General features: G+C 48.2%; 1 protein-coding gene across 2 annotated transcripts in view; it reads left to right on the top strand.

Annotated features, from left to right (window-relative positions):
- The window catches only part of EML1 (EMAP like 1), a 76,027-nt gene that overhangs the window by 41,214 nt on the left and 15,525 nt on the right, over positions 1-19,288 (top strand). For both annotated transcript variants that reach the window (XM_077780910.1, XM_077780912.1), the window contains 10 exons: positions 3,871-4,020; positions 5,442-5,511; positions 7,262-7,372; positions 8,422-8,517; positions 10,167-10,301; positions 10,975-11,074; positions 12,221-12,375; positions 14,021-14,146; positions 14,408-14,539; positions 17,673-17,740. In XM_077780910.1, the coding sequence (XP_077637036.1) occupies positions 3,871-4,020; positions 5,442-5,511; positions 7,262-7,372; positions 8,422-8,517; positions 10,167-10,301; positions 10,975-11,074; positions 12,221-12,375; positions 14,021-14,146; positions 14,408-14,539; positions 17,673-17,740 (1,143 nt within the window). The remainder of the gene's footprint in view (positions 1-3,870; positions 4,021-5,441; positions 5,512-7,261; positions 7,373-8,421; positions 8,518-10,166; positions 10,302-10,974; positions 11,075-12,220; positions 12,376-14,020; positions 14,147-14,407; positions 14,540-17,672; positions 17,741-19,288) is intronic.

The following is a 19,288-nucleotide window of genomic DNA, read 5'->3' as shown; positions in this document are numbered from 1 at the left end:
TCTTTTTTTCCCCCCCCCCCCGCCCCTCCCCTGCTCACTCATGCTTTCTCTCTCCCTCTCAAAATAAATGAATAAACTTAAAAAAAATAATAAAGGTAGTTAAACACTTATAAGAAAAAAGCGAGCTGGATGAAAATAATCACAAATGCGTAGAGTTTAGGATTCCAATGAAGCTGAAAGCTGGTTGTTGGGGACGGGGGCTGCCCCCTGCTTAGGAGGGCTCTGCCGGGCCACGTGGAAGCAGCACGGAGAATGTGGGAAGGTGCTGGGCTTGCAAACTTAGGAGAATGTCAGACATTGAACCGAACTGTGCTGGCAGGAGGTTTCTAAACCTGAAGAGTGATACCCGGGAAGAGAGGACGGGCACTGCCCCTCAGGCCAGCAGGGCCCGGCCAGCCCTGGGAGCCTAACAGCAAGGTCACCACGAACTGAAGGAGTCACATCAGACGGGGAAAACCCCAGGACTGAGGGAAGGGAGTAGATGGAGGCATGAAGAAAATCCACATGTAGTAGATAGAATGCTCCTTTAAGGAAAAGAAACAGCCTCCCACCCCCCCCACCCCCAATCTAAACCTCAGAAATAGGTCAAGACTTAGTTCTTGAGGTAAAGCTGCTGGAGCCTTCGTACTAGGAGATTTGGAAAAGTGAATGAGCTTCCAGGCAGAAAAAACCTGAAAGGCAAAGAAGTCGAGCCTATGAAAAGGGGGTGAATTAAGTGTTGGGGTTTTTAAATTTTTTACTTTAGTCTTCCTTATTTATTTTATTATATTTATTTTACTTTAAAGGAATTCTGCGGAGGCCACCTTCTAGCCCATGCAGATTTTAAGACAAAGAGCAAAAATCCTCTCTTNCGAGATCATGACCTAAGCGAAAGTCGGACGCTTAACCGACTGAGCCACCCAGGCGCCCCTGGTTTATTTATTTTTTAAATATTTTTAAAATATATTTTTTAAGTCTATTATTTTGAGAGAGAGAGCACGAGAGGGGTAGAGGCAGAAAGAGAGGAAGAGAGAGAATCCCAAGCGGGTCTCAAACTCACAAACCAAGAGATCATTACCTGAGCTGAAATCAAGACAGACACCCAATCAACTGAGCCACCCAGTGGCCCCTGCGAAGTGGGTTCAAATCGATGCTGTTGTAATCAGTTGGAAGAATTACTATTTGAGGGGCACCTGGGTGGCTTAGTTGGTTAAGCGTCCGACTTTCGCCTAGGTCATGATCTCACAGTTCGTGGGTTCGAGCCCCTCATCGGGCTCTGTGCTGACTGCCAGCTCAGAGCCTGGAGACTGTTTCGGTCTGTGACTCCCTCTCTCTCTGACCCTCCCCTGCTCATGCTGTCTCTCTCTCTCCTAGAAATAAATAAAACATTAAAAAAAATTAAAAAAGAATTAGTATTTGAAAGGATGGTATCATATTCTTTGGGAGTTTTCTAGAATCATCCTCTGTACCTAAATTTCTCTCCCAAAATATCTTTTTTATATTTTCAAATTCAGATGTCCTAAGCATTCATGAGCATCTGTTTTGGGACATGTAATTGAAGTGAGTCTTCTTTAAGTCAATAATGGCTTAAATTTTAGGGTAAATCATGGCTGGAAAACATTATTGAAAGCACATTTTTTTCTACCCTAAGTTCTGTTCATATTTTAGAAGTTGTGAAGCAGTGGAAGCACCAAATAAATGGTACTTTTGTTAGATTATGTTTTCGCATCCACGTTCAAGTAAAGTTTTACTCTCAAAATAGTTTTCAAGGTTTGGAAGTATACATTCCAGAATCCTAATAGAGGAAATTATCCCCAAGGAGCTGGCGACTTGGGGGCAGGGAGGGTCTACAGTTTTTACCTTTTACGTATGTAGTGGGAGTGTCATTTGAACCTTTCACAAGTATTTTTATAATGTAAAAAAAATTTTAAGTAAAAGATATAGCTCCTGGATTACAATAAAAAATAATTCACTCAATAAGGTATATACAAGCCAATCACCACTTTTTTAAAATGTTCTTAAGGTTTATTCATTTGTCAGAGACAGATCGTGAGTGGGGGAGGGGCAGAGACCAAGGGAGACACAGAATCCGAAGCAGGCTCCAGGCTCTGAGCTGTCAGCACAGAGCTAGATGCGGGGCTCGAATTCATAAACCATGAGATCATGACCTGAGCCGAAGTCAGACAGTTAACCAACTAAGCCACCCAGGTGCCCCGTGAAGACTTTTAAAAAAGACTTTAAAATATAAGGAATGTGAAAGTTCAGAGGTTTTTGTTGTTATTGTTTTTTGATTAGTCCTTATGACCTCACACTACTGAATAGTTGAGTCAATGTAGTCATTTAACATTTTCAGATCTATTTTGTTTTCCACAAAATGTACAAATGCCGCAGCATACCTAGGGATTCCATTAATTTCCCAGCCGTGATTCTAGAACCAGACCGAGTCCTCTCATGAAGCTACAGGGTAGTGGTGATTTCAGTCCCCAAGTGGTAGATGTGCGTCTCAAGCTGAGCGTGGGATGAGAGATGGCAGCCAGCTGGGCCCGCCTTCTCTCCAGGACCCGGACTCCAGCCCTCTCCTGTGGAAGAACTGATATTCAGGAGGGAACGGGAGTGCCCTGTAGGCCTGAGACTGAGGTAGATCTGAGCCGTGAGTAAGATAATTAGAGGTACGCAAGAAAGGCAACGGAAAGGGAGGAGAAAACAAATTTTGGAGCAGAACATTCCAGCATTCTTGTGAAGGAAGTGTCAAAATACAGTTCCCAGGTGATTTTTATTCCAGAGCGAAGCTGGTACCATTTAACAGAATGTTACAGTAGTGGGCCTTTCACAAAACCAGCTTGGCAAAATTCATTTATTCAGTTTTAGAGATTTTAAGGAATCTCTACACCCAACGTGGGGCTCGAACTGACAACCCCAAAATAAAGAGTCATATGCTTCACCGACTGAGGCAGCCAGGTGCCCACTGGCAAAATTTAAAGGCAAACTAGTCGTGAAGAAGATAGGCATTCCCGTAAAACCCAAATGGTTCAGCAAAGACATCTAGCCCCGGTTGTTGCTCCCAAGGTCTGTGATTGATCAGCTAAATTGAAGATGGTTCACTTTCTAGAAATTTCACAAATGTCTGATCCAGTTACCTATAGTAAATAAAATAGTAAGTTCATTTGTGATCAAGCTGAAAAATTCACTTTCAAAATGTAATATATAATTTCTAAAAACAAAGCCACAACTTCTTTTTTTTTGTAAACTGTCTTTATTCATAGAAGACATAATGACCTATATATAAGATCCAGTAGCATTTGTGAAAAATTATTGGAACTGGTAAGTGATCTCATCAGTGTTGATAGGATCAATATTTAGAAGTCAATTATTTCTGTATATCTGCAATGAATAATTGGAAATTGAAATTCAAAACAACTTTTCCATAGCACAAAGCCACAACTTCTAAAAATAGGCATTCACCTCAACTCAATGACCAGTTCCAACTTTATTGCCTGCCTGTGGGGAGTCAGGTGTATTTGACACTGAGTATTTCCAGTTTAATGTTACTTAAAATTTTTTTAACATTTGTTCATTTTTGAGAGACAGAGCATGAGCGGGGGAGGGGCAGAGAGAGAGAGAGGGAGACACAGAATCTGAAGCAGGCTCCAGGCTCCCAGCTGTCAGCACAGAGCCCGATGCGGGACTTGAACCCTCGAACTGTGAGATCATGACCTGAGCTAAAGTGAATGCTCAACCGACTGAGCCCAGGCGCCCCACAATCTAATGTTACTTAAATGAGAGAAGTTGATGGTACTGGTCTTAGAGAATGGTAGTGCCCACTCCCGTTGAATAAAGCTGATGTTCTGTCCGCTCGGAAAGCAAATCAGATTTATCTTGACATAAACAAAGCTATGGGTACCGGGGTCGTGACTGTCGTAACAACCTGTACTTGCTTCCGACGGGGGAGACGGTGTACTTCATCGCCTCCGTGGTGGTGCTGTACAACGTGGAAGAGCAGCTGCAGAGGCATTACGCCGGCCACAACGACGACGTCAAGTGGTGAGGCCTCACCCCTGTAGAAGTGGCATCAGTGGAAAGCAGTCAGGGTTGGGATATAACTAAAGAGAGGAGAAGAGCTCTGAGAAAATAAGATCTTTTGGAAAGGCTCCTTATGTTCCATGTTGTCTGCCGCCGGAGGTCTGCTAACCACCCATCTCTGTTTCGTTTTCTGTCCTTAGAGCATGTACGCTTAACCAACTAGGTCACCCAAATCGTTCTCACAGACCCAGTGTGGGGGCCTTCTTAAACACAAATGCTAGTAGATTCTAATTTGGGTCTTTATTTTTTTTAAAAATTTAATGTTTATTTATTTTGGAGAGAGAGAGAGAGAGAGAGCAAGTGCACAAGCTGGGGAGGGGCAGAGAGACAGGGAGACAGAATCCGAAGCAGGCTCCAGGCTCTGAGCTGTCAGCAGAGCCTGACGTGGGACTCGAACCCACAAACACGAGATCATGACCTGAGCCGAAGTCAGGTGCTCAACTGACTGAGCCACCCACGTGGCCCTGGGTCTTTATTTTTTAATAGAAGTAAAAACATTCATATTTCTTTCTGGGCTTGCTGCAGTTCATTCATTTTTAATATATTCATAATCCACTTAGAGCTTTTGGAAGGATGGGTTGTAAACCAGGTGGATTTACCTATTTCTATTTGTCCTAGATCCCTGGTCAATTATAAAAATCCTGTTGGAAAAAGATGATATTTTGGAGGCGGCTGGGTGGCTCAGTAGGGTAAGCATATGACTTCGGCTCAAGTCATGATCTCACAGTTCGTGGGTTTGAGCCCTGCATCAGGCTCTGTGCTGACAGCTCAGACCCTGGAACCTGCTTTGGATTCTTTGTCTCCCTCTCTCTCTGCCCCTCCCCCACTCACGCTCTGTCTCTCTCCTCTCTCTCTCTCAAAAAATAAACATTAAAAAATGTTTTTAAAGATGATATTTTGCTGTTTAACGTACTTAATCAAGGTTGTTGTAGACTTAGTATTTTCCAAGCAAAGGACGCTTTTTCCTTGAGTTTGGAAATTCTTGAGAAAGGATGGAATGATTTAGGCACTGATTGCCCACAGTTCTTGGGGTGCTCGGAGGCTCTGTGGTGAGTCCGTAACAAGTCAGGCACCATACAGTTCTTGTATTTAAAGGGTTTTTAAAAAAATGTTTGATTTATTTCTGAGAGAGAGAGAGGGAGGGAGGGAGGGAGACGCAGAATCTGAATCAGTCTCCAGGCTCTGAGCTGTCCGCACAGAGCCCGACGTGGGGCTCAAACCCACAAACCTTGAGATCATGGCCTGAGCCGAAGTCGGATGCTTAACCGACTGAGCCACCCAGGCGCCCCTATATTTAAAGTTTTGACTAGATTCTTCGTGGTCAAGAGAAAAGTAAAGCTTACTTTTAAAGAGTGGATGTTTTATAAATACCCTCTTTTCAGCCTTGCAGTTCACCCCGACAGGATCACATTAGCCACGGGACAAGTCGCTGGCACATCTAAGGATGGAAAAGTGAGTTGTCTTACCTTTCGTATATTTATAACAAACTGTTAACTCAGTATAATCTTCTGGAAACCTTGCGCTGATGAATAAGCCTGCCCAGACACAGCTGAATGCTTCTTAATCCCTCAATAGAATTTTTTATTGCAGATTTTCTAACAGTGACCTTAAAAACCCCTCAAACTTAGCTTAATTTCAGCCAGTTTTTAAATAGCCTTGTTCTCGCTTAAGAATTCGGCGATTCTTAAGATACTTCTTTACACACGTGACAAACATTAACATAGTAAGTACACATTTAATAAGTAAAAGTCATAATGAATAAGCATCTGGATACAGGGCATTTTGGCTCTTCGGCAAACTTCAGACACCTCCACCTGGGTCCCCCGAATTCCTCACGTCACCCCGGAGCTCGAGTCTGCACGCAGTCCTCCAAGGATGCCAGAGAGGTTGGGCACAAGTTTTATAAGCACTTCGGCAAGACTTCAACTTGAACTTGAAGGAATCAGAAGGGGAACTAGTGGACTCTAACAAATAGAGCACAATGCGAAACTGGCTTCGAGTTCCTTCTAGACTGCAGTCTGTGGTCACTGCCATGTCTTAACCAAAACCCCTCGTAGCTTTTTTGAGATCTACTTTGGATACCTTTTTCTTGCACACGGTATGAGAGGAACCTAATTACATGGAGTCTTTCCATTCTTACTAGCATGTTTTCTTCCAGAAACTCACTACCAATTTTCAGAAAATATTTTAATAACATCGTATTTTAAATAGTAACTTTATGCTATTTCCCATGAAAAGTCTACACTTAAAAAGAAGTCACAAGAATGGTGGAAATCAGTTTACTGTCACATAAATGCACATCACTGCCACAGGGCCTTCATCCTTTTATTTTTNACGTTAAGTGGCTTTTTAAAGTCTTCTAAATTAGTAGCAAACCATTTGCTCCCCCCTCTAGTGGATGATTAGTGTATTGCAGTGTCTGGCCTTGAAACTGAATCAGAACTGTAGAGCCAGGGAAACGGTGAAAGCCATCTGAGCCAGCCCTTCAATTCACGTGCTGAGAAATGCAGAGAGGCCAGGAGAACTTTCTGCAGATGCCCAGCTACTCGGAGCAAGTCCAGACTAGAGGCTGCTGCAGTGACTCGGCCCACTCTGTCCACTAACCATCTAATGCCAGTCCTTTTCCTGATTAATCTGCTCAGGGTTCTGTGCCGCTTTCTTCTACTGAGGGAGACAAAACTTAGGATCATTCACCTGAGAACACAACTGAGAGGGTTTGGAACAAATCGTAACAATTCTAACTGTCATCCGTGCCTGACCGATTGCTTGTTTTGCTCCTGTGAGGCCCAAATGTCAATACTATTTGGTGGTGACCATCTTGCTGAATTGAGACTAATTTACATCTTAGTGATCATACGGACTTAAAGGAATATGAGGTTCCGTTTTCCCTGTCAGTTTTCATTTTTAAAATTCAGACGCATCTCAGTGTGTAAGTTAGAATATCAGCTCCTGTGATACAGCTATGAAGACTTGGCTGTTAAAAATTTAAAACCTGCTGGACCTCCCCTAAAGTTAAATTGGCCACTTGGGGCCCTGACCTCCCAAAGCCATTGGGAATGTTTCTTTATGTTAAAAGGCAGAGTCTTCAAATGCAGAGAAAGACCTTCGGTTTGGACAGAATTGAAGTAATCCTGCAGCTTTGAGGTAAAGATACATTTCTATGATCGTCACAACGGGTGACTCTGCATTTCCTTCCAAACAGCAATTGCCGCCCCACGTGCGCATCTGGGACTCTGTGACGCTGAACACACTGCATGTCATTGGAGTCGGGTTTTTTGACCGAGCCGTCACCTGTATTGCATTCTCAAAATCTGTAAGTATGGGCCCTGTGGGTCCTCATGTCCTTGCCCCTAGAGAGGAGAGGATCGGCTCAAGGTTGAAGAGGGAGGAAGCTAACCCGCTCCGCTACCTGGTGCCTGCACAGATTTGCGTGCTGAAACTGTCCTGCTTCCCTGGTCCCCTCAGGGTCACACGTGATGGGCGGAGGCCCTGCAGCACCGGCTTCATGTTCCTTGAGGCCGTTTGCCGACTCTGGCCTTGAATTTCACCTGCCCCTTGGTAGGCGGCCCGAGCGTGTCTCCACCTCCCCCCCCGCCCCCAACCACCCGGGCTGCCTGTCCCTAAGCAGGAGTTGGAGGGGCCTCATGGTCTCCCAGTCTCCTCAGGATGTGCCCATTTGACAGATCCACCCTCTAAGCCGCTGTTTCAGAAACTTAACATTCACACACGCGTGCACGTGTTTACATCAGAATGCCATGAGCCGTAGCCCCAGACTTTGCTCCTGCACCGCCTCCCAGTAACAGACCTACGTTCGTCACACATGTGTGCCCTGTGTGCCGCGGGCACTGGCTCCTCCAGAAGGGGGTCCTGCAGCCCCTTTGCAGGCTGGTCTTCATAGAAGTGATGGGGCAGGGCCACCCCGACCCCTCTCTGCCCCTCCTGTCCCGCCATCACCCAGCATCCACCTGCCCTCCCTGAATGGCCAGGGAAGCCGGTCCCCAAAGCCGTGTGTACGTGTTCTTTAGCCAAAATGGACTCTTCATTAAAAGTAAAATTAATGTGGGGCTCCTGAGTGGCTCAGTCGGTTAACCATCTGACTTGGGCTCAGGTCATGATCTCACGGTTCGTGGGTTCGAGCCCATGTCAGGCTGTGTGCGGACAGCTCAGACCCTGGAGCCTGCTTCGTATTCTGTGTCTCCCTCTCTCTCTGACCCTCCCCCGCTCACATTGCCTCTCTCTCTCTCTCTCTCTCAGAAATAAATAAAATATTTTTTAAAAAGTAAAATTAATGTTCATTTTAATGACTTTTAACCTATTTTATTCTCAAATGTAGTCTTCCTGTGAATGCCTCTTCTTTTCCAGAACGGAGGAAGCAATCTCTGTGCCGTGGACGACTCCAACGACCACGTGCTGTCCGTGTGGGACTGGCAGAGGGAAGAGCGGCTGGCCGACGTGAAGGTCTCTCTCCACACCTCATGCTGGGCTGTGCTAGAATCTCCCTGCTTGGACCCTCCTTCCAGCCGGCTCCTGGGCCCGTTTCCTGCTTCTGAGCCGGCCAGTGGGCTCCCCATTCCCGACGTGGCCCCCGGGCGTGACGCGTCCCCTGAGAATCCCCCCCAACCTCATCTCCCCTCCCAGGGTGCCATCCTGAGTCCTGGTGGGGTTCCTTCCTCTCGTCATGATATCTGTAAGGTCGTTTTCTTCCTCATTCTACAGCCCCTCCCCTTTTAACCCACTCCGTCCTTCACTGTTCTCTGCTGCTTTGTTTCGTTCAACAAACGTGCCCTTTCGCTGGGGGCGGTGTGCTGCAGACACGATAAGGGAGATGTGCCCACTGCCCAGCTGGGGAGGGGACAGGTCGGGAGCAGCTGAGGGCTGAGGGACAGGTCAGCACAGCCAGCTCGGGGCTCGTCCAAAGCTGAGGAGCCTCAGGAAAGGCGAGCGAGGGCCTTGCCAGATCCCAGGCCCCTCCCCCCACCCTCATCCGCCCCCCCCAGTGCAACTCCTCCTGTGGGGTGCCCTAGGGCTTCCCTTCATGGCCACAGAGCTTTGCTGAAGCTTTCTTGTGTTTTCCTCCCATTAAAATCGTGAATGGATCCCAGTTTCTGCAGAATTGACTTCAGCTTTCTCATCCTGTCATCCGTTAACCTTAGATCACCTTACTTCCCCAACGTTAGGATTAGCGCTGGATCGCCTTACCTTTCTCTCTTGAGCGTCTGGGATGCGGGGTCTGTATTCTAATCCGGCATGTTTCCTAGCACCTGTTTTCATGCTGCAGCCCTGCTTTATCATATTTTGGTCAAGTATTTCAGTTCTGGCTATGCTGCTGGGTTGGAAGTAAACAGGGGCAAGTTATTACCCAGGCGTAATAGCATATAGCTGAATTTCAGGCAGAAGGAACAGTCAGGGTCAGCTTCCTGCAACAAGGGGACAGGTCCTGGAAATCAAGGTGACAGGGTCGGAGTTGGTAGAATGGCACGGAGAGAGCCAGATCCCCAGCCCTGGAAACCGGCTTGGTCACCAGACCAGCAGCAGAGTGCTAGGAATTAAACCAAGAAGCACCCTCAGAGCAAACAAGGCAGCCGAAGTCAGCCAGCAACACGGAGCTGTATAAAATCCAGGTTCCTGGGCCCCTCCCAGAGATTCCAGTCACTAAATGGAGATGAGGCCTGACATCTGCATGTTAACACACATCAGGCGGTTCTGTCATTCAGCCATGGCTGGGAATCTGAGTCGGGAAGATGAGAGCAAATTCTTGTGATTTTTAAGTCTCCACTGTCCCCTAACCCAGCCCTTCAGCAGAAGCATGCTGTGTGCCGGCTCTGTGTAGGGTCCTGTGGGGAGCCCTGCACAGAGAGGACCCGTGGTCCCTGTCCTCGGGGCGGTCCCTGTCTTCGGGGCTCCTGTCCAGTGGGGGAGACAGACAAGGAGAAGTTAAGGCAAACAGCAAACATACACTGGGTGTTTGTGGAAGATGAGTTCACTGGGGAGAAACATCAAAAGGCACAGTGCTTAACTGAATGAGTTATTTATTTGTGGTTCCGATGTTATTTATTTTAAGTGTCCTAAGAGATCTGAGACATTTGATTCTCCTGTTTTTCTCCAAGTGTTCTAACGAAGCTGTATTTGCTGCGGATTTCCACCCCACGGACACAAATATAATAGTTACCTGTGGAAAATCACATCTCTACTTTTGGACCTTAGAAGGAAACTCCCTTATTAAGAAGCAAGGATTGTTCGAGGTAACGTTAAGTTACACTTGTTTTATTCTTCCCTGGGTGGTGCGTGTGATCAGCTGTCTTCTAAGGGAGCTTAGAATTTGTTTTAATTGGTAAATGTGCGAGTCTCTGGGGGGTGTAGTGATAAAGACTATTCCTGGGGATCCCTCACAGAATTGGGGAGCTCCCTGTGTCTCTATTGGTAACGGTGGTTATGCCGAAAAGGAAAGATGGATCAACACAGAGAGAAGCTCAGGGAAGCATGCCCTGGGGGCAGGGCCGCCCCCTCCCACCTCATGGTGGTTGCAAATAAGCAAGAAGGCGCGCAGGCCTTGTCAGTACCAGGGACAGCGCCGCCTCCTCTATGGCGCCTTTGCCACTACCCAGGCCACTGACTTAGGGCTGCTTTACTCGGGTGTCAGGGCCCTGTTCCTAAAGCTCTAGTCATGACAGCCCAGCCCGCTCCGCAGCCCCTCCAACCCCCTCCTCTGCTCCAACTGTCTGCAGCTTTATAATTACCGGAAACGTCTTTTAGAGCAGCTAATCTCATGGCATGATTTACGTAATGAGGGATGAAAACGAAAGGCGCAGGGTGTCGTAGCAGAAGCTAGCACCAGGCCGCTTCAGGGTTCTGTGATTCTGGGTGCTATTCATACATCTTGACTCAATGTGTACGTATATTCCCAACAATCTGTAGAAGCAAGAAAAGCCAAAGTTCGTCCTCTGCGTGACTTTTTCTGAAAATGGCGACACCATTACCGGAGATTCAAGCGGCAACATCTTGGTGTGGGGAAAAGGTAACACATCATTGGTCCCAGAGCACAGGCTTTTAGGGGAACGTTATAAGAAGCCAAACGTGACTTCTCCAAGAACTGTCTGTTAATAGAAATGATAGGATTACAGTAAAATCCTGAGTTCTCTAGGTACATACATACATGTGTAACTTGAAACTTTAAGACTAGAGCAGATGATGAGGGACCTGGGTGGCTCAGTCGGTTAAGCGTCCGACTTCGGCTCAGGTCGTGATCTTACGGTTTGTGGGTTTGAGCCCCACGTTGGGCTCTGTGCTGACAGGTCACAGCCTGGAGCCTGTTTCAGATTCTGTGTCTCCCTCTCTCTCTGACCCTCCCCTGCTCACGGTGTCTCTCTCTCTCTCTGTCTCAGAAATAAATAAAACCTTAAAAAAAAAAAAGACTAGAGCAGACAAAAACAAGAATAGTCACATTCTATCATTACAAAAGGCTCTTTAAGCCCAAAGTAGGTTGATGGAATAGCTTTATTAGGAGATTAGGAGATCTCTTAACAATTTATAATGATGAAGGTGTCACTGACTGTTTATTGAGCTGTAAGATACTTAAATAAATTTCTGGTCCGCATGGCCCCTGGGAGACAGCTGCAGGGCAGCGTGCTGGACACGGAAAGGAAAAGCACGCCATCCCTGCCCTTACAGGACTCTAAGTCTGGGTTGGGGTGAAGATGGAAAGAGACCCGTGGATGCAATTACAGACTAACATGGCGACTTCTCTAGTGTCCTTCCTGCTACGTGAGCAAGTCATCAAACATCGCTCCATTTCAGGCTTGGCACAGCCCTGGGGGGTGAGCGGGAGCCCCATTACACAAAGGGGACACTGAGGTATAGGGTCACCAAGTCACTCGTCAAGGGACAGACAGCACGTTAGGATGTAAACCCCAGTCCCTGTTTTCTGCCACGTGGAATCCCCCATGCTCTCTCTGTCATTGTGGGAGAATTCTCCTGAATTCTAAAGTAGCCCAGGGCATGGCTGTCTGGTGTTTTGTGAGCTTCTAGAAACTGCGCCCCTGGAGACACGCACTGCAGAGATGTCCTAACTGACAGGATCGCTTTTCAAAACAAAAATGAAATGTGGGGGATGGAGGCGAGCCTTTTGGTGACATACTGAAGATGCTTTTCCTTCTGTGTCTAGGTACAAATCGGATAAGCTATGCAGTTCAAGGGGCCCATGAGGGCGGCATTTTTGCACTTTGTATGTTGAGGGATGGCACGCTGGTGTCGGGAGGCGGGAAGGACCGAAAGCTCATTTCTTGGAATGGAAACTATCAGAAACTTCGTAAAACTGAGGTAAGACAGCAAGCAGCAGTATCAAAACTCACCTTGAACCTAAAACTGTTGTATTAACCAGTTTCCTCATTCATGTGAAATTTTTAGTTTACAGTTTTGAAAATGATTTCGATGAGATAGTGGGATAGCATTCTATTAAAATCGTGGAGGCAGTTTAACAACTAAAATGGAATTTGGTTTATAAAATGTCAGGTTATAATGTGTTTGACATTCAGAATATCTTTATGAAAAGTGACGATCTCACTTTTCCAAGGGAATATTACCCACATTATGATTTTTCATTAAAATCTTTCTTCCCTTCCCACTTTAATTTCTAGGTGTTACTTTGGAGACATGATCACTAATGTTTATTGAGTATTACTTTGTACGTGGCCAAATGGTAACACATTTCTGTAAAGCTCTAACTCCTTTTAGTATCTGTTTTACCTCCTTGTTACATCAGCAGCCCTGCACACCAGTGGGAATCCCAGGCAAGAAATTTAATACGCCTTCCACACCCTCACTGAATTTTCTGTCCCAGGTCCCAGGGAAGTTATGAGCAGACAGGCATCAAGGTCGGCATCATTCTGAAGGTTGATGGTCTTTATCCTTAGAGTAGAATGGACATGTTCTAGAACTTTTCCAACTTCTTTTTTTTTTGTTTTATTTTTCAATGTTTATTTTTGTTTTCTTTTTTTAATTTTTTAATGTTTTATTTATTTTTGAGAGACAGTTAGAGACAGTGTGAGCAGGGGAGGGTCAGAGAGAGAGAGGGAGACACAGAATTAGAAGCAGGCTCCAGGCTCTGAGCTGTCAGCACAGAGCCTGACACGGGGCTCAAACCCACAAACTGTGAGATCATGACCTGAGCCGAAGTTAGACGCTTGACCGACTGAGCCACCCAGACACCCCTATGTTTATTTTTGAGACAGAGAGAAACAGATTGTGAGCAGAGGAGGGGCAGAGAGAGAGAGGGAGACACAGAATCTGAAGCAGGCTCCAGGCTCTGAGCTGTCAGCACAGAGCCTGACGTGGATCTCAAACCCACAAACTGAGATCATGACCTGAGCCAAAGTCAGACACTTAACCGAGTGAGACACCCAGGCCACCCAGGCATCACTGAATGTTAATTTTTTTTTAATTGACATAAAATTCACACAAAATAAAATTAGCCATTTTATTTTTAAAGGTTTTTTTAAAAATTTATTTTTTAACGTTTATTATTTTGAGAGAGAGAAAGACAGAGTACCAGCAGGGGAGGGTCAGAGAGAGAAGGAGACATGGAATCCGAAGCAGCTCCAGGCTCTGAGCTGTCAGCACAGCTGTTATTTCTTATTTCTTAATCTTAGCAAGAAAAAAATCCTTCGTTCTGGTTTTTTAACAACCTTACTCTTGCTGATTCTTTTAAGGTACATACATGTTTGGAGTTTAAAAGTCAGATTTCGGATTTTGATCATTCACTCAACAAATGCTGGCCGTGAACCTTTCTTTCCATGTTGTATGTGTGTACATGTGTGCGTGTGTGCGTGTGTACATGTGTGTGTGTGTGTGTGTGTGAGAGAGAGAGAGAGATGGGAGGGGAGCTATCATCATGATACATAAACAGGTAATTTCAATGGCAGAGCTAATATTTAATGACATTTTCGATCTGTCCTCTTCACTTCAGATTCCGGAGCAGTTTGGTCCAATCCGGACGGTGGCCGAGGGGAAGGGCGACGTCATCTTGATCGGCACAACCAGAAACTTTGTTCTGCAGGGCACCTTGTCAGGGGGCTTTGCACCCATCACTCAGGTGCGTTCCGGCTCAGCGGGCCCGCCTCATGTTACGTGCTGTTAGAATATAATAAAGTGTTACACGGAAATCACTCCTTTGTTTGAGACCAACGTGACCTTCCTCAGATCAGCGCTTCAGTTCCTGCCATGACTTAGGTCGGGCGGGAGGGGAAGCCGAGGAGGGCCGCGTGAGGTGGGCGCATGCCGTGGGCGGGTACCCCCCCGCCGTGGCTCCAAGTGTTGACGGGCGCGTTTCAGTGAGCCTCCCCTGTGTTTGCAGGGCCACACTGACGAGCTCTGGGGACTGGCCATCCATGCCTCGAAACCTCAGTTCTTGACCTGTGGGCATGACAGGCACGCCACTCTCTGGGACGCTGTTGGCCACCGGCCCGTCTGGGACAAAATAATAGAGGTAGACGTGCACGTTACATTCCATTTTTCTTATACCAGTTCATCTAGAACGTGTTCATTTATTTTTTTGGCATGAAATTTTGATAGTGACATAAAACTCTCCCAAAGTAGACGTCACCGGGTTTACCTCCTTCGAATGGCATTGCTTTAATTGCTTCAAGCGGCCTCATCCATGGAATTCTGAATGTGCTGCTGAGTTTTTCAACAGCAAGTTAGCCTTCTGGAGCTGGGCTTTGGGGTCTCCTGAGGGCAGAGTCCTTAACTGGCTTCCGTGCTGAGAAACCCTTGTGATGAGCCCGCATCCCGTTTACGGTGTACCTTTGGAATGAGAGTGTATGCATATGACTTAACGTATCTCTTCAGTTTGAGTTTGATGACGATGCTCTAGTTTGGGTTTTCTTTTTAATTTTTTAAGTTTATTTACTTTGAGAGACAGAGCAGAAGAGGGGCACAGAGAGAGAGAGAATCCCAGGCAGGCTCTGTGCTATCAGCATAGAACCCGACACAGGGCTCGAACCCACAAACTGCGAGATCATGACCTGAGTCAAGATCAAGAGTCGGACGCTTAACTGACTGAGCCACCCAGGCGCCCATATGATGCTTTAGTGTTAAAGTCAGCAACTCTGTGATCTTTGCAAAAGGAACTCAGATTACCCGTCAGAGTGCTGAAATCTCTTCTCCCTACACAGAACACAGTAGCGGCTACAGTTAGTGAGCACCAGGCACCGTACCTGTATTATCCTTGATCCTGGCAGCAGCGTGGAGGGTGGTGGTACAGACGTAGAAACTGAGGCTTAGGAAACTCAACTAGCTTGCCATGGTCGCTAAGTCAGTAAGCGACAAAGCCAGCATTTACACCCAGGGTCTTCCACCGCATGGGACCCCAGTGAGTCTACAGTACATCCTGGGTGGCCTGTGCCCTTGCTGACATGGCCAGTCCGGGGACAGGGGCGGCCCCTCTGCAGACCCCATTCCTCCTCGTAGCCCCCACAGAGGCCCCAGCTCTTCCCAGCTGGGTGAACCCGCACTTCAGCCCTTTCATTTTGGAGAAGGTCACCAAGGGTCTAGAGCTGGCCGTCCCTGGCAGAGCTGAGCACGGAGGCGACAAAGCCAGAGGAAAGCGTGGGTGCAGCCCAGCCAGTAGGGTGGGCTGAAGGAAGCGCTGTCCTGTGTTGTACCTGTCCTGGGGGGAGGGGGGACTTGGAGGGACAGGTGAGGGATACCCGAGGGGGCTGCACGCAGGTGACGATGACCTCCAGGCACAGCAGTGGCCATGGTGGTCGGGGACGGCGGCCTCCCCCGCTGCTCGGTGGCAGCCCCGCTGGAAGCAGTACCAGCCTCCCCCTCCCGCCCCCTCCCCTGACTGTCCGCCCCGCAGCCTGCCGTGGGGGAGGGGCTCAGAGCCAGCACCTGAAAGCTCTGTGCTGAAGTCCTAGAGCCTCTGACACTGGCCGCGTGCCTTTGGACACGTGTACCCGTGGGTCTTCCTCTCCAAAACGTCCCGAGCCTGAGTGATCACGCGGTACAGCTTCACGTGGAGGCGATGTCCCTCCACGCGTCAGTGGCGGCTCTGAACTCGGTCCCGGCCCCCGCTGTGGGAGAAACACCGCAATAACAGAATCAGTACCTTAAAAGTCTCCAGTCTCTTATTTTCTGAGTCCATCCACTTGTGTCTGGTGCCTCTTTCTGTTTCCAGTCCTGTGGGAATTCCTTTCCTACTCTCCTGTGCTTAGTCTCCTCTCGCTGCGGTGCATTCTAGGGACTTCTACCAAGTGATCCGTAGAAAACACAGATTCAATCATGTCACACTTTTTTCTTAAGACTTTATTATTTTGAAGTAATCTCCCCACCCAACGTGGGGCTCGAACTCGCGACCATGAGATCAAGAGCCACACGCTCCCACTGACTCAGCCAGCCAGGTGCCCCAATCATGTCACTCTTTTTACGTAAAGAAAAATAATCACTGTCACTGCTGTATTATTTTCCAGTGGCCGTAGCCCTTCACGTGGTGGTGCCTCCTCCTCATTGGCACCATCTGCACACTCTCCCGTCTCCCCGCCCCCGGAACATTCCGCATTGTAAACGCCCTGACTCTCTACCTGTTGTTCCTCAAATACAGCCCCAAACTGTGTTGTTTCTACCTCTTGATCATGCTGTCATCCCTTTCACACCTGATCCAAGAAAATACTGATGGGAACGTCCACTTCCTCCTTCACCACTGATGACGCTGTGCTTGACGGCCTGGGTCGGAGGAGCTCTGCACCAGGAAGCGTCCAGCCAGCCTCCCCGTCAAACTTCATCTAACTCTCTCTCCCCTGTGACTTGACTGCTTGCTTTTCCCTCTGTCATTGACCACATTCTCACTTGTGTCAGAGTTAGTGACGAACACGTTAGTAACAAACACTGGATCCAAACCTGGATGTGCCTCACCCATCTCGAGATCCCTCCAGGGCTGCCGTGGTGTGCTGCGCCCAGCAGGCACTCGCCCAGGGTCCGCTGCGGACACTGGGCACACCGGACATATTTCTGGGCAAATGAAGCATACCTATTCGACAGGCTTACCGTTCAGTGTGGGGGTCAACCGAGTCTTCCTCCAGGACTTGGAGGGAGAGTGTTTACCTGTTGGCCTGTCATCTGATTACTGTAGGTATGAAAAGATAGAAGACGGGAAGAGAAAAGTTCTAAAGGGACACAAGTTTAGTATTATTGACATGTGACCTTCGTCGGAGTAGGAAAACAGTCTCCTCTCTTGGAGAGAAAGGCGACGTTTATTTTATTTTTTTTTTATTTTTACATTTATTTATTTTTGAGAGACAGAGAGAGACAGAGCGTGAGCAGGGAAGGGGTAGAGAGAGAGGGAGACACAGAATCTGAAACAGGCTCCAGGCTCTGAGCTGTCAGCACAGAGCCCGACGCGGGGCTTGAACTCATGACCTGTGAGATCATGACCTTAGCCGAAGTCAGACCCTTAACCGACTGAGCCCCCCAGGCACCCCAGGAGACATTTAGTTTAAATGGGACCGTGTAGCCCTTTGGAAAAGCTGTGTGTGTGTGTGTGTGTACATGCATGCGTGTGTTTTCTGCAGTCGTGCTGTGTCTGGCCATCAATTTACACTTCCTTTAAAATATTTTAGGACCCAGCTCAGTCTTCTGGTTTTCATCCTTCAGGGTCTGTGGTTGCAGTCGGAACACTGACTGGGAGGTAAGTCCATGCCAGCATGGCTTGTGCCCTCAGAGTCCGTGGAAAAGCAGCCACTATCTGTGTTTCCCCGGGGATGGGGACGGGCGTGGTCTGGCTCTTGCTGTCCCTCTCAGCTTCCAGCAACTGACCAAGGACTAAGTCACGTCTCGACAGTATCAGGAAAGACAATGGTCCTTGCATTTGGGACCGTGGGAGAATCTCAGGGAAGCTATGGACCCTTCTCCTAGAAAAGGCCCCCCACCCCCACCATCTACACACACACATGCACGTGCTTCTCTACAGTTTGGGGATATTTTGGGAGCTCCTCAAGCCCTGACCTGCAGGCTGTGGGAGGGACCTCAGCTCTGGGATCCGGCGAGAAAGCATTTCAAAGCTCTGAGAATTTAAAGATGCTTTTTCTTGCTGCCCTTTCAAAATGGTAGAAACTGCCCAGATCCTGAGGCTCAGATTCAGATTCCGGTAACACTTACGTACCACGCGCCTCCCATGTGCCGGGCAGGAGGCCTGCACTTGAATCCCTGCTGTGCCGCTGGGCAGCAGTGTGTCTCCCAGCCAGTTAAACAACCTCTCTGGGTTGTTGCTTTTTTATGGATTTTGACAGCAGTGTCTGCCCGGCCACGCAGCTGCTGATTGAAGGCGACAGTATCTGCAGCATTTTACGGGGCTGCCTGGGAGGCAGGACGGCGGTTAGCGTTATTATCGTTTTGTATATTTTGATTGCACTTTTATACTCTTTGTCATGGTACATATGCTTATTGTGGTTTCATTCAAATATGTTTGGCGGTTTCCTACCTTCTTTCCTCTCCGGAAAGCGAACCCCTTGGGCCCTGTTGTGATGACTATGGGGTGAGTGTAAGGAAAGAGTGGCCATTCGCAAGTCACAGGCAGCAGTGCTGGCATTCTGTTGGCATTTCATAGCCAACAGAATTCTTCATGAAAATGTTTGCGCGCGCGCGCAAACACACACACACACACACACACACACACTCCTTCCTTTTAACTCTCAGTGGACGCTTCAGACTCGGGCTCTGACGAATGGCTGACGGCCGGTTATCGCCGGACCAGCTTGCGACGGTGGCAGAAGGACGGGGGCCGGTGACAGTGTCAGGAGCTCAGAACCACAGACGGGGGCCTGCGGGCGGGAGAGAGGGCAGGTGCACCTGGTCCCCCCCACATACGCCTGCCCCGTCTCTGGCCCAAGTGCCACCCTTAGCCTGCGTGGGACAGCTCGCGGGGCTTCAGAGCAGGGCCTGGTCGGCCCCAGCCCCTCTGCTTCTGGCGTTCCGACCTCTGTTCATGTTAGATGGACGTTAACAGTAAACGTTGCTGGAGATGCAAGGAGTCAGTCGGGGCGCCACACCCAGAATCCAGGGGCCAGCCCGTCCCACTGGGGGGCCGTGTTTGGGCCCGACTGGAAGGTGGAGAACAGTAGTGCTGCGCGGTGGGCACGCCCGCAGAATGCACGCCATCGGGGGTCCCCGAGGTCTGAAACCGCCGCAGCAGGGCACCCACAGTCCTTTTCAACGCCAAGACCCCTGCAGTCCCGGT

This window comes from Crocuta crocuta, unplaced genomic scaffold (genome assembly GCF_008692635.1).
Source record: "Crocuta crocuta isolate KB4526 unplaced genomic scaffold, BGI_CrCroc_1.0 scaffold299, whole genome shotgun sequence".
Classification (NCBI taxonomy): Eukaryota; Metazoa; Chordata; class Mammalia; order Carnivora; family Hyaenidae; genus Crocuta; species Crocuta crocuta.
Note: the sequence above shows the minus strand (reverse complement) of the source record. Positions and strands in the feature narration are given on the sequence as shown.